Source organism: Passer domesticus, chromosome 10, assembly GCF_036417665.1.
Source record: "Passer domesticus isolate bPasDom1 chromosome 10, bPasDom1.hap1, whole genome shotgun sequence".
Taxonomy (NCBI): domain Eukaryota; kingdom Metazoa; phylum Chordata; class Aves; order Passeriformes; family Passeridae; genus Passer; species Passer domesticus.
Window position 1 is genome coordinate 36304311 of NC_087483.1, and position 25564 is coordinate 36329874.

Genomic DNA, 25564 nt, shown 5'->3' on the forward strand with positions numbered 1-25564 from the left:
CCAAGCTGGATGCTAGTTAGATATCTGCAAGTGAGCAGATTTTTAAGTTGTCTTCTATGCTGAACTCCCATTTCAAGGCTCAAGCACACTTGCTAAGCAATTCATCCAGCACCTACAGATCTAACACCAACCTCTCACCTTCCACATGCACACAGGGCTTGGGAAAACAGCTTTGGTATGACGTGCAAATAAATCCTTGCATACTTGTACCATTGCTCATATAGGGGGTTTATGAAAAATCTAATACCTTATCACAACTTGTATCAAAATGGAACATTTTTCAGATGTGAAACAGGAACAGACCCAGGCTGGAAATGGATTCAGTGATAACTGGTTTTGCTTGATGATTTTTATAGACAGCAAGCTCATGTGTAGTCTTCTAGGCATTCCACAGCATTGCTGAGTGGTGATGGGGAAGATAAAGCAAACAATTTCCCTTTGTCTGAAAATGTGTAAATGAATGATTCAACTGCTATATCAGTTATGATTGCTAAATGGTTCTTAACTTCTATCAATGGCCTGATGAAAGGAATTAATGCTGACAATGATAAATTGCTTTCTCAGGCATTGAGACTTCATGACAAGGGAGGGTTTCTTTTGAGGTGAGAAGGCACAGTATCAGTTGAATATTGTTCTTCATTACATGCTCTGGAGGCACCCAATGATTTGCTGAGCAATTAAGCAAATTGTGTTTTATCTCTTTGCCTCTCCACAGTGATGTGGATCACCTCTCTTTACTGAATGCACAGGCTATAACACAATAAGTTGCTCACCATCTCTCCTCTCTCACTTATCCTGTTACATTTGTCTCAGTAATCCACTACAGACCTCATGTAATCTGTCTCCAGGTTTTGAGCGTTCCTTAATGTAAATATGCTTGCTCAAATACATCAGACCTAATGGACATGTTTTAGGATGATGCATGTCACATTTAATGTATTTACCACATTAATCAGGCTTGTTTCCTTCACATCTGTATCAATTCGCCACGAATGAGAAAACATGAATTTAATAGCTGTTTACTTGGTACCCCAGTAAAAACACCCAGTTTTAGTAGTTTGCATAATGGTGGACAAAACCAAATTATTGGTTTGGCAGAGGACGGTGTCCAGTATTCTTTTCTCTCATTGGAAACTTGGTATAAATTTATTACAAGCAGAGGGACTGCTGTTGCTTTCAGCAAACTTTGGAATAAGACATTAGATAATTTATATAACTAAGCACTAAGAGTATGTACATTAAAAGGCATATTCAGAAGTTACATATGAAACATAATTTCTCAGTTCCAGTGATCAGATCTAGATTTCAGAAAGAAACCAAGAGAAAAAAAAAAAAAAGACAGATGGCACTGGAGCAAGGATCTATTGGTTAGAAATGGTTATTGGGATGGATATGGAAAGGCTCTGAATGGTAGTCTGGATTTGTGCTTGTCCACACAAGCAGCACCACACAAGCGGTAACCACTGGTTTCAAATGATGCAGGTGAACAAACATGAGGAGAAAGGTGAGAAAAGAAAATGGATCTATGTGTGGGAAAAACACACATAAGAACCAGGAAGAAAAGAGGAGCAGAAAAAAAATTATCTGGAGCACTACAAAAAATGTAGGCCCTTATCATAGAAAAGTCTGCTCATGATGTGTGTTTTCTTATAATCACATATATATAATTTCATAGTATGGCTACTGGGTGCTGAATAAAACAATATTAGAATACAAAAGCCAAGGTTAACATCTTTAGTATTTGATATGTCAATACAAATAATTGTAATGCTGACATTTCATTTTAAGTCAAACCCACCTCTATCTACAAAGTTACATGTTCTTTGCTATCAATATATCTGTAAAATTGCTATCAAGGAGCTGGGAGCTCATCTATAAAACTTGCTGTGGAGGACTTTCCTGGTTTCTACTGAAAATGGGCTTTGATCACTTTGCTGCATATAAAGCTTAAAGGAGGGGATTTTTAAAACACAATGCAAGATATAAAATACTCACTATACCTTCTCTCTGGAACATGAAGCATCTAAGGGATTCAACCAAATGCTCCCTAAAGAAGACAAATCTCAAAAAAGTTTCTTAAAAAAAATTAAAAAAAAAAGAAAAGAAAGTTTCTTCCTTTTTCTGACCAGATTGCCTTTAAATTACACTGCAAAACCCTTCTGAAAGGTTGTTCTTGGAAAGCAGAAAAAATGATGATCAAACCTGCCATAAGGCAGATGATTATCAAGAACTTTAATGGATTTGAGCGCTGGGCTACAGCAGAGCTACAAAAGAATCCCTTGACCTCAGTGTGTGTTTTTGTTCTGGCACAAAGCACCAAAGTCTACAGTGCACTTTTAATGTTGCTTTAATAGTGTGCAAGCCCAACCCTCTACCTAGCTAGAGACTTTTCAAAACCCTTTTAAGTCTCTGAAGACATTTGCTCTGTATTATCTACAAGGTTCCCATTTAGCACTGGATGAATCCATTTAGAGCAACTGACCTGGACCTCGAATGAAAATTGGACAAATATTAGTTCCAAGGCCTTCTTCAAAGTTTCAAGAATTCTGGCTACATTTATCTTCATAATCTTTGCCCAGTTCTGAATTTTACTTGGAATTCTCCAAACAAAAAACAGGGATCAATGCACAGTTAGGTAATTTGTTTCCAGGAACTGTGAATCTTTCTGCTGTGGATTCTAACCCCAGCCTGCCTCAGGGATTTAACTCCCCACATAACTTCAGTAGGAAGTGCCTTGTGCTTCCAGTGGAGAAGGCAGTACCAATAACATCCAGGTGAATTTTGGATTGCTACAACCTGTTAATTCCTGATAACTCCTGTTATTGAGTATTTGCTGTCTAGAGAACCCACAAGAAACTTCAGGTCTATTCAAATTGTTAAAATCTATTTTATTTTACCAGTGATGTTATTTTGATTTAAAAAAAAATCTACTTGCAGTGGTGCCCCGTTATCCAAACTCAACAGGCTTTTATTATACAATGAATCTAGCCTTTTAGCTCAATCAGTGACATATTAAATATAACATTTGAAACCTGAAACTTTCCAGTTCAATAAAACAATTCCTTCAGATGAACTGCCCATGCTTCCACTGAATTGCAGACCAGAGGAGTTTGATTCACTTATGTTGCTAAGGATGGAATGCCTGCTGGAAATCCACAATGGTAAATAAACACATTGAAATATCTGTGACAAAAAAGAAACCCTCTTTCTTTTTACTGAAACCTGAGTGTAAATTTAAGAACAGACTTGAAACTTTCTCAGACACTTCTCATCAGCCTATATAAGCTGAGGCTGTGCTCTGTGAGAAGCTTGAGTGCATCATTAACAAAAAGCTTATTCCATGCTGACTAGCTCTTCCAGCAAAATTTCACTTATTTGGGGTAAGAGAAATGGAAACTGGACCCAGAAAAATTATTATCATGCAACTTTCAAACTGGGTTTTGATAAATCACCAAAGTGCTGCTGTCTGAGAAAATGGCACATTCAGTCTTTCCCTTCAGCCTCAGCAGAGGTTCATAACAACACTGAAGAATGATATGATTAATTACAACTAAATTTCCTGTTCATTACAGATACATTCCCAAAAAGAAAACAGCCTGTTAATTTTTGTATACTCAAAAATACTGTTGCTGCATACCCTAGTATTCCCATGTGAAGCCGCCTGCAAGAATGAATTCTTCAGTAATTAGCATTTGTTTGCTTGTGCCATGGATTTTTGACTTTTCCCTTGAAGCTATTTATCAATGAAAATTCTGAATGCATTTTAATTAATACAATCACACTTTTCCAGGAATAGCTGCTAATTTGAAACAGTAGTTTAAATATGAAATATTGAACTTTTTTAACAAATGCTTTGTTCCTCTCAAGATGTCTAATTATTACATTCTGTCTGCAAAGGTGTCATCTCTAACTGTCTTGTAAGTTTTTGGGTCATTGTGACAATGGGGAAATTCAGGACAAATAATGACACTTCTACTCCCTTGGGGGGAACAGAATTCTTTTTCTTTGTAAAATGAAGGTGCTTTTTTTTTTAATGTTTACATGGGGCCAATACTGTCAGGAGCTTGACACATCATCTGTGCTTTCAATAAAGGAATTTTATTTATAGGAACACTCGAAGACCCTGCTGTACCTGTCTGAGCTGGGGTCTGCCATGACATGAAGTCAACCTTTTCATGATGTCCTTTCCTCTTAGGTACTTTAGCATTTTCCACTTCATCCCTCTTTCAAAACACAACTGCTTTATTGCAAAGGGGTTGAGGGAAGTGCTGAGGATGACTGGGCTTCAAAGGGATACTCAGGGGTCCTCAGGTCTGCTGTCTGTGGGGGTGGCAGCCCTGGCAGCACCTCTGCTTCCTCACTGACACCACAGCAAAGGCATCAGGGCTCTAACACATTTTAAAAAACTTTCAAAATAGTTTAAATATACTTTGAAGAACAATATAGCACAGTATAATGACTGCTTCATATGGAAATGATCATGTGTACCTGAGATATATGAGGAGGGAAATTGTATGTAACTGGGCACTCTTTCCTTCCTTCAACTGAGCAAATCTGAAGAGCCAGCAAAACACTTCAATTGGTTTAGATCAGCAACTGACAATTAAAAACCTAGCAACTGGTATTTTTCACATTTTTTGATTCATACCCAGAAGTATCTCATTGTTAGAACGTGATGAACCAGAATTGTCTCTCATGACACCTACTTGGAGGACTGTTATTAGTACCTTGTTTACTGGTTAACTGGGCAGGACTGCTGTCAGTTTAGTTATTTTAGTGACAACTACAGAAACACATGCTTTTCCTGCTGCATAAAAACCATTTTCCCTACTTAATGATAGCTTTTCTACCATACATTCAGCTCTAAGTCTGTTTTCATAAAATCCAGTAGAAAAAATGCATTAAAATACAGAAAAAAACCCAAAAAAACACAGCAAACTTTGTCTTCTGGGGAAACAAGGGGAAATGGCCTTAAGCTGATGGAGAGTGGATTCAGGAATTAGTAAGAAATTGTTTACTTGTAAGGGTGGTGAGGCTGTGGAACAGGTTAGTGAGAGAAGCTGTGGCTGCATAGAGTTTCAGCAGGGAAAAAAAATCAGTATCTTTCTATGAAAACTTTTGTATCAGAAAAATGCCAGAATCTCTATCAAGGAATTTCAAAAGCACCTGACAACCTGCTCCATAACCACTATGTCCTGTCAGAGACTTGGATTTGGTGCCTGTGGGAGGAGCAAAATATTAATACTCTCAAAATCCACCAGAAGTATCTATTACAGAATGCAGTAACAAATAAAATATCAAAATATAGCAACTAGGCCTCAGCTACAGCCACCAAAGAACAACAAGGATACCCTGGAGTATTTGTATGAAAAAAACCCCAAAACTCTGCAAATAGTTGGTGGGGTTTTTTTCTTTTTCAGTATCTAGATTAAAAAATTGAAGCATTTCACATAATTTGAAGTAAAAACTTTGAGAATTTTTGGTATAGAGGCAAAGCAATTATTTCAGAATGAGGAAAAATAATTTTGAACAATCTGAGGTGAGGTATTCTCTCCTGGGCAATTTCCAGCAACACCAAAGAAATCCTTTATGTACAGCATGAGAAGCATGAATTTCTGTTTGAGAATTTCTGCTAGTGCCTACCCACTGACAGAATGCCCTCAGAGTCTTACACTGTACACAGCTCTTGTTTTTCAGCTGTTGTCATGGAGCCAGGTGATGGCTGAGCTCTCAGAGAGAGGAGAATTTAGGGATCTTTCCTTCAGGTAACACAGCCAGAGTTTATTTGTCTGAATTTGGGACTGAAAGGGCTATACAAGTCAATGAAGCATGCAAACATTTTCCTACTGCCCCCAAAAGAAACGTGTTTTTGACGTGATACCTCTGCTTGGACTTGCTGGGTTGGCAGTACCAGTGAAATGAAAGAGATTCTGGCAAGAAAAAATGGAGTCAGATTTTAACTTTTTAATGAAACTTTTTATTGCAGCCTCTATCTGCAAAGGAAACTTGCTAAAGGTGAATTTTCCTTGTTCAGTCAGTTGTTTATATTGGTGACACTGTGCTCTAATACAAACCTCAGGTTTCTGTTTTGTTCTCCATTGCCTACTAGATATTTTCACATGTGCTAAAATTAAAAATTAGTACGTGCCAGTCACGAGGCAGGGTGGATGGTGCAACCCTTCTACAGCAAAGGCAACTTTATTATCAATAACTGCTTTAAGGTCTTTTGAACAGACACCTGTTTGCTGTTCCTTGTGGTTCAGTTTATCACAGCAATTATTCTGCTATTTAAATTTTATACTGAACTTCACTAGTTCAAGGCCAGATGACAGAGTTACAGTATGTCAGTATCATTCCCACTGAAAGTGCCATGCACAACAGCCCTTATGTTAAGCCATTGTGTTTAACCCACAGTTCTTGGAGGCTGAAATGATCTTTCATAACCCAAGGCCCTCCAATCAAACATTGCATTGACCCACAATTGCAATGGTGCGTACTCATCTCATGCATTTGATGAAATCTGGCTATTTAGAAGCTAAATGAAGGCTAAAGCTGACATAAGGGGGCAAACAAAAAAAGTAATGAGAATTAAACATGTCTTTTTTGCAAGCAATAAAATCCAGTGTAAAATATAATTTTGTACCTATCACATGACTCTGACATGTAGTCCTGGTCATGGTGTCCTCCTCTTCTTCTTGCAGGTGTTCTGTGACTACTTTAGCCTGTACACAGTGCAACAACAAAAGTGAAGAACATCTGTGACTCTGTTAATGTTCCTTCATGACAACTACAGAATGTTTTGCAGAAATAAATCAGAGTACAGTTACATGGCAGCTAACAGTGGAATATATAACCTGTCTTAGTCTATGAATGATATCTGATGATAACAACTTTAATTTCATTCAAAATCACAATATGCAGCACTGAAAAATACCCTTGGAAGATGCACTTCTTCAAAACAAAAACCTAATATATGATGTGGTATCTCTAGTTCAGTTTGCAAACACTGAACTTTGGCGTTTTTATTTCCACCTCTGTTTAAAAGCATTTATTATCTAGACAGAGAGAAAAAATTCATTTAAGAACGCAGTGCACTCTAAGAGCCTGTGTGTGGTATTCAAGTTTGTGTTATTCAAATCCCTGAGATATTATGGGTTTTTTCCAAGATGTATCCTTGCCCTGTCATTCTGCACTCCCAGGTGTACAGATAATCGGAGTCTCTCCCTAGCACAGTGAAATCCCCCTCCATCAGTGGCCACAATTCAGTTTCAAGGACATATTTTTCTGCCATGCTCCATAAATCAAACAGGAATAAAGATATACTTCCAGGGTGATGAGAAGGAAAGGCAGCACCACAGAAAAAATTGCTTTCAATATATCAGGGATCTTAAATTATTTGCTAATCACTCTCTGCTGTTTTAAACTGCTTACAGCACGCTCACAATAACAAGAGCACATTTTGTAATCTAACCCACTGGAATTTATCATCATTTGCATGACATATCTTTGATCACAGTGTAAATCCTGCTTGCTGGGTTACACAAGTAGCCCTGTTGACCTCTTGTGAGCAGCCTAAGTATGGCACCAAAGACTTGCTCCCCAGATTTTTAAAAGTGCATTTATCATCTCTTAATCCCAGGGATTTGATTACATCTTTTCTTCCTTACGAAATTCCTCCCTTCAGGCTATGGAAAATGAAGAGGGGAGTGTTCATTTGGCACCCAGCTCCAGGTGGAACAGTTCCTCACATTTGCACAGTGCATGGCCAAGTGCTGCTGTGACATTTCACAATGTTGGGATAGATCCCTGGGTGTTCCCCAAACACACAGACTGAGCACAGAGTGCCACACAAAACTCCTGGTGCCTTGGGTTTGGTGCCACACTTCCACCTCACAAAGTGAAACCCGTGGCTGTTCTAAATCACACAGGGCTGTAATAAAATCACAAAGATGAAATGAAGCAGTGCAGCACAAAAATGATTGTATCTCACCTTAAACTCCAGCCAAGGACATGAAAAAGTACTGGAGAACATGGAATATCCTTGGTGCAGGCTGAAGTGTTATGTATTTCTGCTGGCTGGCCTTTAGAGCAAAGTGCTTTTTTGATGAACACTAACGGGAAGTGTATCCCTCTGAAGGTGAATGCACAAGGCCACCATTGGTGGAACACTGCTTTTTCCATAAATTCAGTGGCAGTCCAGCAATAACATTCTTTGCATGAACAGAAATCAGAGGTAATTGGTGCATATGTTATGGCATAATAGTGCCTCAAGCCTTTACCTGGCACATCGTAAGAAAAGTGATTTAATCATCAAAAATTAAATAGCTTTTAAAGGAAAAAAATCTTGCTAGAAATTTAATGTTAGAAAATGTTCTGGCCAGGATTTAAAGCAGCAGTATATATCTGATAAGCAGTTTGGAAATACAGCAGCTTCTGCACTGAACCGTATGACTGAGTGCACTTTGTATTGTTCAGAAAAGAAAAGAAATCTTCCTGGTTTAGGGCTTTTAAAAAGATTGATGCTGTTTTCCCCAAAAGCATTAATTTTGTCTTTTTATGAGGGGAAAAAAAAATGCACAACAGGCCATCCTACTGCATGTGACTGTTTTCAGTCACAGCTATCTCCCAGCCCTTTGCAATCTGCTTCAAAGTAGCAGACACCAAAGAATAACTGGGAATGACAGTAATAAGATTCATGAACTTCGAATTTAAAGACTTTGCATTGTTTTTCCTTTAGAAGTTTGGAGGACAAGATGAAATACCACATATTGAGGAATCTTAAGGTATATCTCTTTGATAAGTTAGCATTAATAACTGTAAGCACATTTAAAATCTCGTTATTCTGGATGTCATCAGTCCTTTGGCACTAGATATTTCTTTTAGGAATTAAGTGCCACCGAAACACAAATGAAACTCAAATAAATGAAACATATAAATGTAACTTAATCTTCAAAAACCACACAAAAATACTTTGTTTCCCTGCTAACAAAAGAGTGTATGGCATAGCAGAAGTAATGCCTTTTCACCATGAACAACATGTCCTTAAAAACTAAATAGTATAATTAGCATTTCTCCATTATTTATGTACATTAAGAACAATCTTTGTAGTTCCTTCACAAAATGAAGTGTGTTTCTTTAAGATATACTTCAAAGACTATTATTGCAACATTTTAGAAAGACTTCACAAAATGACACACAAAAAGCACAGCAAATTATTGCAGCATTAGAAAATAATAAGTTAGAAAGAAATTGTAGAAGCAATGTTTCGAGTTTTTGTACTTCTGTACAGTGAAGAAAGCTGTCAGGACCATATTAAATGTGGCATAGTTAAACTGAGTGGCTCTGATAAGGGGCTCTGCTCTGCTATCTAAGTTCTAGATCAGTTGGATTGAATTTCCTGCATATTGCACATTTCCAGACTTTCATTCTCTCTCTTTCCTTTCAGTGACACTACAAGGACAGCCTTAGATATGCTTATAATTTGTGGTTTTATAATGCAGGAGACATCTACATTTTCAAAGGAGAGATGATACCAGAGGAGTCAGGAGGAAAGTTTTCAAACACATTCATTTTGCATATGTTCCCTGTAAGGTTTTTTAAAAAAATGACCTTGCAGATGTTCTCAGCAAAGATGTCTGTATTAAAGTAAAAAAAAGAAAAAAAAATTTCCTGAATTTGAAGCTATGTATGGAATGTCTTGAAACTATGTATGGAATGCCTTGACCTCAAGCATCCTCAACATCAGCCCTAAGCTAAGAGTTTCTTCATTTCCCATTACAAAGCTTTTTGCAATGCTCCCAGAGAATTTGTATTTCAGATTCCCCCCATTGTATGTGCTGCACTTCAGTAACTCAGTTCTACCAGAACAACAAAAGGAGCAGCCTCAGCTTCAGAGTAAGTATTGTATTTGGCACAAGTTTCCAGGCTGTTTGTTAAAATTGTGGTGATGGTTAATAATAATCATAATAATATGAACAAGGCAGCTATCTCAGGAATGAGGAATGAATGCTATAGGGTTAAAGCATTGCACTTCTCTTTGTGCTGGACTTTAAAACATCATGGGGAAGGTCCTTGCAAGGCAAGACATTGCTCATTAAATTCTAAAGTTAATTAAAAGAAGCTTCACCTGGAAGGGCACCCCTTCAGCCTAACTTTAGGTTACAGTCCTGGACTCTGTGGGAACACTTCTCCATGCAGCAAAGTCAGTCCAGAACCAGACTCTAGCAGCTAACAGAAAACAGGGTAATTTTTCTTCTATGTTACAACATTCTTCCCCTCTGAGTAAATAAAATTATCAGGTACAGTTAGTACTTTATTAAAATATAAAACTAACTACAGGCCATTAACAGGGAGATTTTTAATGGCACAAAGTGAGATGCAGGTCCAATGTATGTTTTTTCTTTTGAACATTCCCTCTTAAGTGACAAATATTCCCAAATGTGGTCAAATGATTTGCCTTTTCCACAGCAGCAGTGCACTTTTTAGGCTTAATGACTTCTATAATGTTCAGAGGAATGTTCAATACTGGCATGCAATTTTAAGGGAAAGGGGAAAAAATAAAATAAAAAAATGGTCCTATCATTTCACTCTACCACAGTATGATTATAGCATCATTGTGCATGTATCTTCACAGGAATTGAATTGCCAGCAGAAGCAGTAGAATCTTCATGACTATCTGTATAATGTGGCCTATAGCCAAGCTGCCAACTTTTGTATTAATTCACAATCCTCTAGCTACACAATATCCTTCTATCTTATATATAAACAGTTATTATCCTATTTGCCTGCAATGGCAATAAGAAACACATCCAGAAGTTAAAAAGAAGGTAATAATGTTTTCATGTACTGAAGCACTTACCAGGGTCTGATTCTGCATTTCCGTATCAGCTTTTGTGTTGCTGTTTTTCCTGTGGTTTCCTTGAGAGCTGATAGAGTTGCTGTGAAGAGAGGAGCCCTGGGAGCTGCCCTTCGACACACTCCTGTAGGAAACATTATTTGATCCACTTTCTGTCTGCTGAGCTACTTTCTTATCAACTCTGCAGGTAGAGAGTGATTCCTCTGATAAATTGCATTGCCCTTCTTCAATCACTCTACTTTCCCATTCCTTTAATGTTTAAAGTAACCTCTCTGTATCTTTCTGTCTCTAGACCTTTGAGTGATAAATGTTTCTAACTAGCCTTGATCAAACCTGTCACTTGCAATTTCAGGTAGTATATCAATTTAGCCTTTCACAGGTGATGATTTATATTATATTTGGGACTGCTGTGGGGCAAACGTGAAAACATAATATACCCACTGCTAAGTTCTTCTGTGACCAAAGGTTGTGAGAGCTGGAAAGGTAATTAATTCTGACAAGTTACCAAATATGTGTTTTCTGGTTACAGTACAGGAAGATGGAATACATTAAAACATGTACCTAATTACCCTCTATATTTACACACCATCTGCCTAGATTCTTGATTTCTGGAATAATTTGAATTATCAGCTTGGATGTAACTCACCTATCTTTAATTTCAAAGACCAATGGTTTAGTTAAAGTAACATGAACAAAATTATTATCTCATTGTTAATGCTTTTTTTTTTTCCTGTAGAAATTAAAGTCCCAACTGTGAACCTACTGTTTGCGACTGTGCATTTTTAGCACAAAAAGAACATACACTGAACTTCACATCTGGGCATCTGTAAAGCTACACGGACATCAGCACACCCCAAATTGTGTTCTGGAGTTTTACCTGTTTAAAAGCTCTCTCATGAAGCTGTCTTTTGGAGAGTAGGCAGCTGTGGTAGAACCTCTGACTTGTTCACACTCAATCTCACCAGGAGAGTCTTGGGAAGGCTTCACAATTTTGCTCTCCATGGCTAAAATGTCACCATTGTCAGCTTTCCTGTTAATTTGATTCTCTATTTCACAGTGCTGCTCAGTTTTCTTCTTTTCTTTTCTTCTCTCTAATTTTGCCTGCTTAATTCCAAATCCTGAGACTTTTGTATCCTTTTTTTCCATCTTAGTTTTAGGAACATCAGTCTTCCTGCTACTCAGTGCTGGGAGCTTACTCTTTCGGAAGCCAAACCAACTGGCTATAGAAGGCCCAGTCTTTTGCTTAGTCTCCACAGTGGGGGATTTGGTTTGTCCCTGACCCTTTTGCACATTTTCTTGAATGCATAACATGACTTTCTCCTCTATTGTAGGTTGAAGAGATGGTGAACTCAAAAGATCATTAACATTCTCAGAGGTTTCTGCTAATTTTAAAGACATTTGCTGTCTTCGTGACCTTGTTGCTTCCAGTTTATGAGGACACTTTACTCCATCAAAGCTTTGGAAGGACAAAATTTGTTTGGAAGACACCGTAGCCGAGGCTTCTAACTCCAGTTCTGCTGGCAGAACACTTTTTTTACCTAGAGCTTCGTGCTTAAAGCTTTCGGTGCTTTTCTCACTCTGCACAGACAGACTGCGTGCCTCTTTCTGAGAAAATGGTTTGCTTCCATCACATTTTGAAGTGCTGTGAAACTGGTCTACTTTTTGAGATGGTCTGAAGGGCAATTTGCTTGGGCTTCCATGCTGGCTATTGCAACTGCTCATATTTCCAAGAGAGCCTTGTCTAGGACAAGAATTTTCTGTGGGTTTAGTAGTATATAAAAGAGCCTCTGGTGCCACTGCTGTCCCAGGAGCAGCCTTGATCTGAAGCCCTTCCATGGCTGAGTTCTGCCTTGTTAGAGAATTCCCTCTGTCAGAAGTGTTTGTAATAATCTGAGTCCGTACTTTCCCCAGACCTTCAGTCACAGGGGCAGATGGCTTCTCCCCTGTGTGAACACTGAAACTCTGACTCCGAGCTTTCGCTCCGTTCATGCCCAGGGCAGGCTTCAAGTGCGACTTGTTGCCAGAAGAAACAGACCTCTTAACTAATTTGTTTTCTAATCCATCTCCTCTGTCTACCACCAAGTTGCAGCTTTCATGTGAATGAGCTGATGCTGTATCCATACTAAGTCCCACGGCACAATTATTTTTCACTTCAGAATCAGACCTGGAGTCCTTTAATTCCGCATCCGTTGCACCTTTGGTGCTTACACACACCGACTCACTTTGCTTGTACTTACTGGAACTCCCATTACTTTTGGAAGCTGCATTTATACTGTCCTTTTCCTGCTTCCCCGGAACAGTAGAGCTCTTGCGGAGAAGCTGGGGAGATTTGACAAATAATTTCAGTCCTACAGGGAGACGGGTTTTCATTCCTCTCTCATTAGAGTTTTGAGAGGCGTGTGCAGCATCGCCGGCATGAAACAGCGTTGACGGGAGATTGTTTACCTGAGATAGCAGAGGCTCACTTGTGCTCGTCGTATGACACTGAGGAGACGTGGGGAGAATGTTTGGCGTCTTTTGTAGCTGATCCAACCCACTGTCACTGGAAATATTGTTTTTGCTGGAATAGGTGTCTTGTGAAGGAGTTGTTTCCAGTGATGGACAGCCTAGAGAAAAGGACCTGGCTGTTTGAAAATCTGCGCTGGAATACTCACAATTCCTGTGGAGACCCACCTGATTAGGGTTTTTTGGGGAGGCTTGCTTTGTGGAAACTTTGGAAAGTCCTTGGCATGCACTGTGGGATTGCTGAGATGTGCATTTATTTTGCATAATTCCTTCTGCATTTTCTTGAAGGTAAGATAATTCAATTTTGGCCCCAGAAAACACATTTTTTGCTTGCATTTCATGACTAGATTGATTATGAAAACCAGAGTTCACAGTTCCTTTTAATGGAGATGATTTCAGTGCATTTTTTGCTGTTTCAGTGGGACCAGCTCCTCCTAACTTTACTGCTCGAGGTGGAGAATTAGCATAATTAGGCCGAATCAACAGGGATGTTGACCTGCCTGGAGGAAGGGGTGGGGATGGAGACCGGGCTTCCACAGCAGCTAAATCACAATGAAAGTCTCTGGTTGGAGGTTCCCCATAGCTACTGGGCTCTATAAGGTGCTGAGGCAACAGTGGTGATGCTGGACTCTGACTCTTTGGATACTTTGACCCATCTCCTCTGCCAGGACGTTTCAAGTCAGGCAGGGCATGGGCAGGGGGCTTTGGAACCTGAAATTCAACTTTTGAATCAAAATGACGAGGTGGGCTTTGAGCCTTTTTGAATTTTGAAAGCTTTACAGGTGGCAGAGCAGGTGATTTCTCAAGGGCTGTGGGGCCCACTGACAGAGCTCCAGGTGCCTCCCCACTCTCAGTCATCAGAGTCTTCTGGGGAGAAAATTTACCTCTGCTGGGTATTTTAGTTACATGTGGCTTTTGATTCATTCCTGCATGCACAGTGGAGCTTGAATTGGCCTTGCATGATGCATCATACACTGGCTTCACTAGTTTCTGTCGTGAAGCATTTTGCTGTGTCACCCTTCCACAGCGTGAAGATTCACCACAGGTCAGGGGGACAGCTGTATTTTTATTCCCTGTATTATCTTCAAGAGTATTTTTCCCAGTTTCATCTTCCTGTCTTTCTGAAGCAGTGTAGTTTCTAGCATTGGGTCCTGGCTGCAAATCAGTTCTTCCCTGAGGTATAAGTTCAGTGTATTCCGCACTGGACGTAGTTTGTGGCTGGTTGATTGAAATCTCATTTCTTGTTACAGTGACAACCCCAGTTTGATGCGAGCTGAATTCAATTGGCTCACCATCCTTAGCATCATATATTACCGTAATGCACTCTTCAGAAGAGGTCTTCTTTATAACCTTTTGTTGTTTAATGAAATTACATGGTTTCGGCCTAATGTCTAGGTGAACAGGTATCTGGTTCTCTTCTTTGTCAGTAGATACAAACTGAGAATTCTCTGTGACTTTGAGCAAGTCAGAGGTCTTTGTGTACTTCTCAGGAAAGGGAGTTGCTAATAAATCTGAAGGACTTTTCTCATCACTGCTTTCTATATGCAATTCATCCAAGACTTCATTGTCATCAGTGTCTGAAAGCTGAAAATTAAAGTCCTTCCAGCCCATATTAGAATGGCTTTGATTTAACTGTAACTCAGGCAGCTTTGCTCTGGTGCATGATTTTACTTCTGCCTGAAATCCACTGACAAAACTAGTCAATTTCTCAGGTCTTTCCTTTGAATTAAAAAATGAACTTCTTTCTGGCAAATGTTTCCTGTTAGGATCCCAGTCAAAGAGACTGTCAGAAATGCTGTGAGTTAATTTGTTACAATAGGTCCTGCAGTCTTTGCTTGGTACTTCCTGCAGCAACAGTAAGGATGAAGAGTCATCATCTGCATCATCATGGGAATCTGAATCATAAGAGAAAGTTTTGTTGTGTTCAATGCAAACACTTCCCATTTCCATTGGCTTACAGTGAGTCTGTTCATTATGGCCGCCACACTTAATTCCAGGGGAATATATTCCTTCATTGGAGTTCATGCAATCTTTGTAACCCCATTTTGATATTACTGAAGGTGGTTCAAGTAGTATTTTTTGCTCCTGCAGTTTTTTCAGCCCTTCTAAGATATGGTTTTCCTTGATACGAGTGGGAGGTAGATCATCTGCAGGACTTGAGAGGTTGCTTGGGAGCGAAGAACCAATGCTTATTCTTTTATCCCATCTCACCGATGACTGTCAAAAGAAAATAAAAATCACTTGTGTTACTCACAAGTGCTGTCAATAACAGTGTTACCATTTTGGTAAAGAGATAGAGGAGTTGCATAAGGGCATTCCATTCCATTCTTTTCTATTTAAAGCAAAGTTCTTTTTTAATAAAGGATTTTACAGCGGTGTGAAGGCTGCAGTGCATTAAAACCTGTAGGAAGAACAATGTGAATGGAAGGATTAAGATAAAGAAGAAGAGCAGTTTGGGCTATGAAAGGCAGAATAAATGTCTGAACAAATGAGGAGATGTAAGTAAGCTGGAGTGATAAAGGAATCACTAAAAAAATTAAATGGTGGGGTAACAGTTTTGTGACAGCTGCTTTCAATATAAAAGCGAGAGGAAAGTAAAAAAACTTCTGAAACAGGCAGCTTTGCAATTAATCTTGTTTCAGATTAACTTAAAGTAATACATGAAGAAAATTAATTTGATTTACCCTTTTGCTTGTCTTTCCATCATTCCAAGTGTAGGAGGAACCACTGGAATATTCACTGCAAGCACTTGAGAGGGAGAGTTCACTGCTACTGCAGCTGCTCCGAGGATACAGGCGGCTAGAGCCTGTCATATTTAATTGACTCTGGCATTTCAAGACAGGTATGCTGGATTTCACATTCTGCTGGCATTCCTAAAATATGAGAAGAAATTGAAATATCTTATGGGAAGAAAATGATCATTTAACTTCTCCTTGATTAAGAATGGCAAAGAAAAAGCAAGTAAGCCACTTACGCTTTTCTTTCATGCAATTTAGCATCTGGTGAATTTAATACAGAGAAATAAATTTAAAATTGCTAACAATTTTGTTTGTCAGGGGAAAAAATCCACAATCCTCAGTGTTTTCTTCTTTGTTCTTGGACTAGTATTCTGCTCTTCTTATTGTAAAGATTATTCTGAGTCTATTTGAATTATGCTTCATACATAAGCAGCATGCGCCAGTAAGATACAGCAAACAAAGTTATAAGAATACAAGTACATCTTGACAACTGCATTATAGCCCCACAATGTAACAGATGAGGCTGCACAGCCTGGACAAGGTAAATTAATTTAGTATCCTGAGCAGAATGTCCACTGAGAATGGAATCTCTCCATTACAGTCTAATTTTGGTTTCCTATCTAGTTCAAAGCTTTGTCTAAGAAACTCTCTGACGTAGGACAATCCATCTTCGTGTCGCTCGCAGACAGCTGAAGCCTCTTGCTTATGCAATTTATTGACACTTTATGGCTGCCTTTAGTACTTGTGTAGTTATCGCCCCTTTCCAAATGCAATTTCAGCTGACTGTGACTAAGTGCCAGCTTTGAGGAAGAGAGTAATGAAGAGTAGATAGCACTTTAGGTAAAATATTAAACCTCTGTAGGAGTAGCTAGGATGCCTTTAATTTGTTTTCAAACTAATATTCTTGAGCCTAACAGCGTTGAAGCTTCTTTAGTGTTAAGTGCTTGCAGTATTCTCCAGTTTCCTTACAGAATCAGACATCATTTTAATTACCAGGAACACCAGACATGACTACATGAAAAGAGGTTGTAATGAGGTGGGGGTCAGTCTCTTCTCCCAAGCAGAAACTGAGAGGACAAGAGGAAACAGCCTCAAGTTGTGCCAGGGGATGTTGAAATTGGATATTAGGAAAAATTCCTTCACTAAAAGAGTTGTCAAGTAATGGAGCAGGGAAGTGGTTGAGTCACTATCCCTGGAGGGATTTAAGAGCTGCGTAAATGTGGCACCTGGGGACATGGTTTGGTGTTGGGATTGATCTCAAGGGTTTCTTTCCACCCAGTGGTGGGTGAAACATCGGATTTGATGATCTTAAGCATAAAGGTCTTTTCCACCCAAAGTGAATCTATGATTCTATGCCTTCGTTTCATAAAACTTCCCCTTGGATTTCACTAAGGCAAACTGAAACAATATTTATTGATTTTTGTATGTAGATACACTTAAAATTAATTTTGCTTAAATGAAGAATTTACACTTAGGAAGAAACAAGAAATCTAAAGTTATTGACTTCATAAAAAAATTATCAAGGCAGTGTATGCCCTAGACCCAGCTTCTTCATGGAAATCGTTGGAACAACACTCAGTTTGTAGGCACTTCTCATGCACTGCCATGTTTGTTGGCCTTCTGCTAATTCCTTCCATTTATTCCCCCATGTTCCTCCCATTTATTACTACTGGGGTTGGACCTTTTTTCAGCTGAATGGGAGAGAGCAGAACTTTTACTGCTGAGGAGTTCATCAGTACAGCTGTTCATTGCTCAGCTGACATCATAATGTTGAGTTTTTGACAAACCTAACTACAGGGCAAATCATTATTCTTCGTCACAGGCAAAACCTATGAATGGGAAAATCATTTAGAGGCACTAAAAGCACATTTCACCTCTGGGAATTATTGGTACATGTTCTCCTAGGAAGTCAAAGGGATGCAGGAGGAGCAGCCTTTAAATCCAGTGGCTCTGGGAAGAATACCTCTTTCAGCATCACAGGCAGGCTGACGCCTGTGTTTTTGGCTCTGAAGTGGATTTTGCTGTTTTGTTGAGACAAATGAATATTTCTGACATTGTGGTTCCCCTGGGAGACCCCCTGCCATCAGCCTGCTCAGCTGTGGCAGTGTCACTCCTGGGGAAGGTGACTGCACAGAGGCCAAGGGCAGCAGCTGCTTGTTCTGGCCATTCCTCTACATTTTGGCTCTGGCACTGGGAAAACACATCATGTGGAATTCTGCCCTTTATACTGGGCTGTGTCCCAGCCATCACAGCATTCAAGGGAAGGATGCCTGCAAATCCTTTCCTGTAAGAATCTCCTGCAGGAGGAAAGAGATCACAGCACAGAGACAAGTATTGCCTTCCTGTCATCTTCAGCTAGTCTGAGAGCCTCTCCAAGCTCTCCCTTTGTTTTCTTTGCACCTAAGAGAGGAGAAATGCATTGGGTCCTACTGTTCCAGCAATGGGAAAAAATGGAGCTATCCAAGCAAAGCAAAAGAACAGTCTATTACTGCAATCATCTTTAAGAGCGGAGAAAATGTGCAAAAAATATCATGTCACTCCAGATTATGAAGTAGGGTATCTACTCAATTTCTAGATAGCATTCAGATCACTTAAGAGAGTGGAGTTTTCCCCTTCAATTTGCCTTTATCCTCTAAATTATTCAAGAAAGTACTTTGAATAGCATGTTTATGATGCATTAATTAAATACATTTAACTTGCATACAGGTCTATTAACTGACATGGTGAAATTTTAATTTTTGTAATCATGACTTTTTAGTCATTATCTTTAATGAAATTAGAGTAAAAAGGCTTGAATGTAGTATTACAGTTTAAAAATGTAATTTTCACTAGAAATCAAAGAAAATTGAAATAATCAGACCATTAAAGACACAAAACTCTATATTAGAGCAACTTAACCTGAAGGCTTAATTCAATATAATGCAAAATGTTGTTAGCATTTTTGTGAACCTTTGAAACAATGCCTTTTCATTAAAGTAGGTATTACAAGGGAGATTACATTTTTGTTGACACTACTATACTTCAAGATCAAAGGCACAAGCAGGTTCAATGTTCTGTTCTTGTACTCTTTGTTTCCCTGTATGTGATTTTTGTTTTTTAAGCTACTTTTCTCTTTGACAATGAAACATGAAAGCCACGCTGGTGAACGTTTTGCCAAATAAGCACAAAGCTCATTCTGTCTGAAAAAAAAAAAAATGCAGAGCCCATGAATTTTTAAAAGTTCATACATAATATATCATAAAAGTGGGATGAATAATACGGGGCACGGGCTTTAATAAAAAGCTCCTTGACCATTTCTCAGAGATTCTGAGATGTAATCAATACCCAAAAAGGTGTGTGGGGGACATTGCTAAGATTTACGCTTTTTTTGCACACAGTGACACTATCTGCTCACTATATCAACCGAGGACACAATATTGAATTTCAGAGAACAGAAGGAAGTAAAAGCATTGTTATCTGCCTCAACAGTGTTTCAATTCAGAGATCAGCTTTATGGCTCTTCCCTGACACCAGACTTCAGAGGAGAAAAGGAGGTTCCAGATGAGGGGAGCAAGGGCAGCACAAACACTCACGAGCATCTGAGCATCAGCACTTCGAGTTTGCACCAGGCTTCGGCTCCGTTCTACTTCTGAAAGCAAATCCCCAGATGAGAGGTCCAAGATGCGTGAATGGAGTTTCTGGGGGGGCAGAAGGGAAGGAGCAAAGCATGAACATTTGTCAGATATTCAGCGGATCAGCATTTTCAAAATTCCAAACTCTGCTGTTAAATTTCAAGGGAAATGAAGAGCCTGAGGTAAAAGAGGATTTGTTCTAATTTGAAATGTTGTTCTTTGTGCTTACTTTGTCCAAGACTTCCTGTCTGGAGGACAGATCATCCTTCATCCAAAACAAACTCTACTTTTTCTTCTAGTCACTGCTTTGCAACTTATCATTACTTCACACTCAACAATAACAAATGAACACAAGTCCCACCATTATCCACAGAGTTTGACAGGTTTCAGGAAAAAAAGCATAAAAATGAACTAAAAAATTAACATTTATAAATCAATCAACATGTTAATGTTGTTTTATTTACGAGCTGTTATACCTTGCATGAATGATTGCAAAAGTGACCCTATTTTTAACCAGCATTGATCTGCTGAAGGCCTCCTCTGCACACATTTTAACTCAAAGTCATTAATGTCATCTGTTAGGAACAATTAATGTGAATAGAAAATAATTGCATCAGGGAACTGGGGACTCAGAGGATTTTGTGCATTAATATTCACATGCTGTTCGATTATATACACAGTTTTTCTCAGTTTTGCTTGGAAGGATGGCTAAGCTGGTGCCTTTCCCTCCATGTTCACCTGTACACTAATTCTAGGGCTTTCAGCCTGCATTAAGCCTGGTTTGGTTTAATTGCAGTTTCAATAAAATCCATGATTTATGTGAATGCCTCAGCCAATGACTTCGAAAGAAAAAATATCTGCAGTCTTGTTAGTCCTGGGCCAGCACACCATGTAACAGGCAGTATGGATCTGACTCAGGCTCCATTGAAATCAATGCAAATGGACTAAAAAAATGAAACTCAAGAAACAAGGACTTTGAACCAGGCACTTTTCACTTTCCCATTAATTCTCTAGGCTTGCAACCTAAGAGACCACATCTACCCCTCTGAGCTTGGAGGAACAAATGGTGCAGACCCTGGCAGGTGCTTTGCCAGAGCAAAATCTGTGGGATGCAAACCACAGAGATTTGTCCAGGCTGTGTGAGTGCCCTATCACCCTGTCCGTCCAAAAAGACTGGCCAAAGTGGGAAAAAGAATCTGTAGCCAGAAGAGCCTTCCCACAGTGTGGTAGTAGCTCTCTGCAGGGCCCTGAAATGCAAGTCACACAGTATCTTACACCCAGCTGCTCCCCAGCCTGCTCTCTGGGTACCCACTGCAGAAATTAATCTGCCAGAGAACAAAGCAGGCAGCTATTCCTACAGCCTCTGTTATCTGCATGCTCTGCTTCAGGCTTCTATTCCAGACAATCTAGGAAATTTTTTTAAAAACTTCCAATTATGAATTTGGGAGTAATTTCTCAAGAGTTACTTATTCATCCAGGTTTATTAAAGAGGTACTGTCTGTTGCAGAGAGGTTATGGAAAATATTTTCAATGATCAATATTCTGTATAAATATGTGTTATCCAATATATTGTTGATTAGATTAAATAAAATGCTGCAAGTACTCAGTATCCAAGACACTTTTCATTACAAATATTAACTACATCCAGGCTATGTGCTCTTAACATCAGTGGTGTCTGGTTATTCAGCATGCACCCTTCAAAGTTCTACCACTGGTATTACTGTCAGGTGTTTGTTAAAGATTTCAACTCCGGGTAAAATGTCTGCCCAAAGTCACAGATTCACTGACTTTGTACATTTGTTCCTCTTGACAATAATTCCAACTGCATCACTGAGCCACCAGAGAATCCCACTGTTTTCAGAACCAAGAGTTACTAGTGCTAGGAACAAGTGGTTTGCAGACAAATTAATCACCTTCTCCAGGGAAACCAGTCACCTGAGATATTTTAGTGGAAGTTACAATAGTCAGATCTGTGCTTTGGAGATGATGACTGGGGACAGCTGAGATGGATGAACATTTATAGGTGAAAATGTATTTTCCCAGAAAAAAAGGATCCTAGAAATAGTGCTAAAGGAATTTTACAACTGTAATACTGTCTTCCCATTTTTCCACTTTCCCATTTTATTACTTAAATGGGAACATATAAACATTTAAATAAGGGAAACAAAATATTCCCCTACAACATCATCCAATGAAATTTAGTGGTACTTACAGACTACAGAATCTGTGTCAGACATAAGAGCAGAGATCAGAGATCAGCAGAGATCACATAACAGGCAGAAATCAGAAACAATTTTTGACCAGTGATCAATCACAGCCCAGCTGGAAACAGCTCAGGGTTCTGGGGGTCCCTCCCCAGTGGCTCAGTGGGCTGGGCTGCACAGGGGTCACACTGTGTTTGAGTCACCTTTGCCACAGTTAAACTCTCTAAAACTGCAGTACCAAAGGCAAATCAGCAGACTAAAATGATTAACAAAGAAGGAAAGTGTGTTCTCAAGATGTATAATGTGATTATATTTCTGTATCAAATGAGATCATCACATTGGGAATATTCCTCCCCACACATATGCAAATAAACTAACAGAGGTGGCCAGAACAATGACTAGCATTAACAAACAGCATAATAAAGTTTGAGGTCATCAATTAAATATAATCACACAGCACTGAAGCAAGTCATCCAATTACAAAAGAAAAGCACAGGAAAAAATGTTTCTCTTAATTTATTTTTCTTTTTCCTTCTCCATTGTCTAATTAAAGAATGGGGAAAACTCTAGCATTTGTTAAAAATCTCATTAATGATGCATTTAAAATCAAGTAACAGATTGTGCTAACTATGTATCTTGATTCTGATTTCTTCTCAGATACACAAAATGTACTGTGTCCTTTATGGTTATTTTCAGATGACAGTCACATAACTAGATCAAGGAGTTACTGCTGCCTTGAAAATTGTACAGTATTAAAATCACTGTTGATGCTATCACGACACACTGCAACAAAAGGCAGGCCACTGCACAGAATGACTTCCATGGAAGAGATCACATCAGTTTAAATGAATACTTAACTATGAAACCCAGAGTTACACCTATAAATCCAAGCTATCTGCCCCATTTGTTGGTGCCCTATATAATGATAAGGGGAAAATGAGCAATACTTAGAGGTGCTGGACACTGCCTGGACCCCTCTGGAAACAGGAAAGCATCAGGATCACTGGGCTGCAGACCTGAAAATCCACATGGAACTGAATACAGCATGGACTGGGCCAACTTCCTTGGAAATTGCCCTGTACTGAGTACTACAGGGCAGGTGTGGACTGAAAAGTTGGTTACATCTTAGCTTGACTGGACCCATGTCTCTCCAGAAAGGGGTGCTGAGAGGCCAGGGCAGAACAGAGGGATTTCTCTGCAGGTGACTGTGGCCAACAGCAGCAAAGCTCCTCCTTCACCTGAGAGACTGATGCAGAAAAGGCAGTGCCCTTTGTGGTTCAGCGCCAAGATTAACTCCTGTAATCCACATGAAAAATAAAAACAAAGTAATTGATAATTTAGGTGGAAACCTATTATATCAAGTGCAATAGGAAACACAATTATCTGGCAGGCAGATAACCAATCCATCAGCCAGCAGGCCAGTTCCCCTCCACCAGCAGCATTCTTATTAAGACTTTCTAGGAAGATAAAAGAAAACTACTACCTGCTGGCAGAAGGCAATATCACAGAGACTCCCCGAACCATTGTGCCTCTTGACTCTATCTCTGCAGAATATCTATCAGTTCCCATCTCCTTTTTAAACACCTAATGGTCTGCAGCATTGCCAGAACAATTTTCAATGAATTATGCCAAAGAGTACACAGCTCTCCAATATTGGATGAGTTAATTGCTATTAAATCAATTGGCTTTGCTTTTCTCACATGAGCCAAAGTCTATCATTCACAAAATTCTCTCTCTAGATACCAAGGAGACATTTTTATCCTGCTGCTCCGTGCCAGAGCTGTAAAGGTTTGTTTGGTGTGTGTGGCCCTCTCCTGTCTTTGCTGTTTTTCAGGGCAGCACAAACCTGAACAGGCACATTCTGGCCTGTTTCCCTCGGTAGCCCAGCCACTGAAATTGGGCTGGCAGGGAAAACCTTCTCGTTGCCACTGCACCATAAAGGCAGTAGCCCACAGAAAGGAAAAATATTATTAGGCAAAATATTGATATATTATTGCTTCGTGTAGAAGCATAAGCTTTCATTAAACAAAATATTGATTTTTGTAGTCCTTAGATACATTTCAGAGGGGAGGTTCAGCTGGAGATGAGAACATCCTTCACCTATCCCACCAAAAGTTACCTAGAGTAGAATATGCACTGTTCAAAAAACAAAGTGTGAACTTCTCATCCACTAAATATTCTGGAATTAAGGAGAAAATTAAGTATAGTTAAGCAAAAAAATGATAAAATCTCCAAAAGTAGAAATCAACTTTTCCTTTAGAGAAATAAGACTTTGGAATATATATTCTTTTGACATATGGAAATTCTGCCTTCTAAGAGAGTAGAACACATGGTTATCAATAAAAACCAGCCAAATATGAAGCAAAAGTGAAAGGTACAAGAAGATGCTTTCATTCTAATAATCACCAACACAGGTGAACTGTGCAACTGAGCACTGTGTACACACAGAAATGCCTGATGTGTTATTGCATATAATTGATATCACAAAACCAAAAGTATAATAATTATTTTCAGCTCTGTTAATAGAAAATTCAGAATTATTTCCTCCTATTCACCTCCTATAAGCAGAACTTCATGGCTAACATTGTTTAGTAAAGGAAAACCACGTCTAGTGAATGGTATCCTTGTCCATGGCAGGGAGGTTGGAAACAGATGAGCTTTGAGGTCACTTCCAACACAAACCAGTCCACAATTCTATGAAAATTATTGTTTCTCTTAATGTTGGGCCATGTTTAACCATTTACAGGATGGGGGCTAAAACTGGAGTGAAAAACTAACACCCTTTGACTGTTTAAAATGCAAAGTAATTAGATGTGCATCACTTAGATCTCTAAAAGCTATAAATAAAGCCCTGCACAAGCAGGAACATCCCACTTCTGATTGCAAAGCCAATGCACCACATTCAGCTAGTTTTTCTATTTCTCTTTTGCTACAGGGTCATTATACAGTGTTGCTACAGGGTATTTTTGGTGGGAGGAAAGGGTTAGCACACAGCAGGTGAGCCCCAGGATAACTCTTACAGTGGTCTGAGCAAACAGTTGGAGACTTTTATTGATCCCACCCTCAGTTCTTTCAAATACAGGGAACAATCACAAACATGCAGTACTGCTCAGTGGTGATAGGAGGATGTGTTGTACATAAGTGAATATTAAAGGATTAACTTTAAAATGCATTTCAGTAAGCTAAATGAGTTCTTAGTACAAAATTTAAAAAAAAGGAAGTTTTCAGCTAGCCCTTAAATTTCAAGTGTGTGAATCTAAATTTTCCATTAATCTAATAAAAATACTTCCATGGAAGTTCTAATTTGGTATTTTCCATCTGTTTTTTGTTGTTTTTCCCTTCTACTAGGCACACTTTTCTAAGAAGCCTTTACAGAAGATGCTAGACTTTAAATCCAACTCCAGAATTAACAGGGGTTTGTCAGTTTGCTGGCAAATCCTCTGGGTGACTTTATTGAGAGTAAGGCAACATCCAAGACAAAATACAAGGATATAATACTAGAAACATTTGTATGGAAGATTAGAGTGTTAAAACAACATCAGAAAATCCTGCTAACAAGGCAATTCCAGAGCAGAAAGTAAAACACAGTTTGATTTGAGTCATCTGCAGAGTTTCCAACTTGCAACTCTCTATTACTATTGAGAGATCCAG

At 39.0% G+C, this 25564-nt stretch overlaps 1 protein-coding gene and 1 long non-coding RNA gene across 21 annotated transcripts in view; one reads left to right on the forward strand and one right to left on the reverse strand.

Annotated features, from left to right (window-relative positions):
• The window catches only part of NCKAP5 (NCK associated protein 5), a 454622-nt gene that overhangs the window by 43803 nt on the left and 385255 nt on the right, over window positions 1-25564 (reverse strand). For 17 of the 20 annotated variants that reach the window (XM_064435175.1, XM_064435174.1, XM_064435171.1 and 14 more), the window contains 5 exons: window positions 19671-19775; window positions 16045-16233; window positions 11733-15577; window positions 10859-11036; window positions 6644-6722 (listed from right to left, as the gene is read on the reverse strand). In XM_064435175.1, the coding sequence (XP_064291245.1) occupies window positions 6644-6722; window positions 10859-11036; window positions 11733-15577; window positions 16045-16233; window positions 19671-19775 (4396 nt within the window). The remainder of the gene's footprint in view (window positions 1-6643; window positions 6723-10858; window positions 11037-11732; window positions 15578-16044; window positions 16234-19670; window positions 19776-25564) is intronic. The other 3 variants (XM_064435181.1, XM_064435187.1, XM_064435186.1) reach the window with 3 other exon arrangements.
• On the forward strand, window positions 15757-21448 carry LOC135309198 (uncharacterized). The gene is made up of 3 exons (XR_010369491.1): window positions 15757-15858; window positions 16079-16321; window positions 19567-21448. It is a non-coding gene; the product is annotated as an uncharacterized LOC135309198 (long non-coding RNA).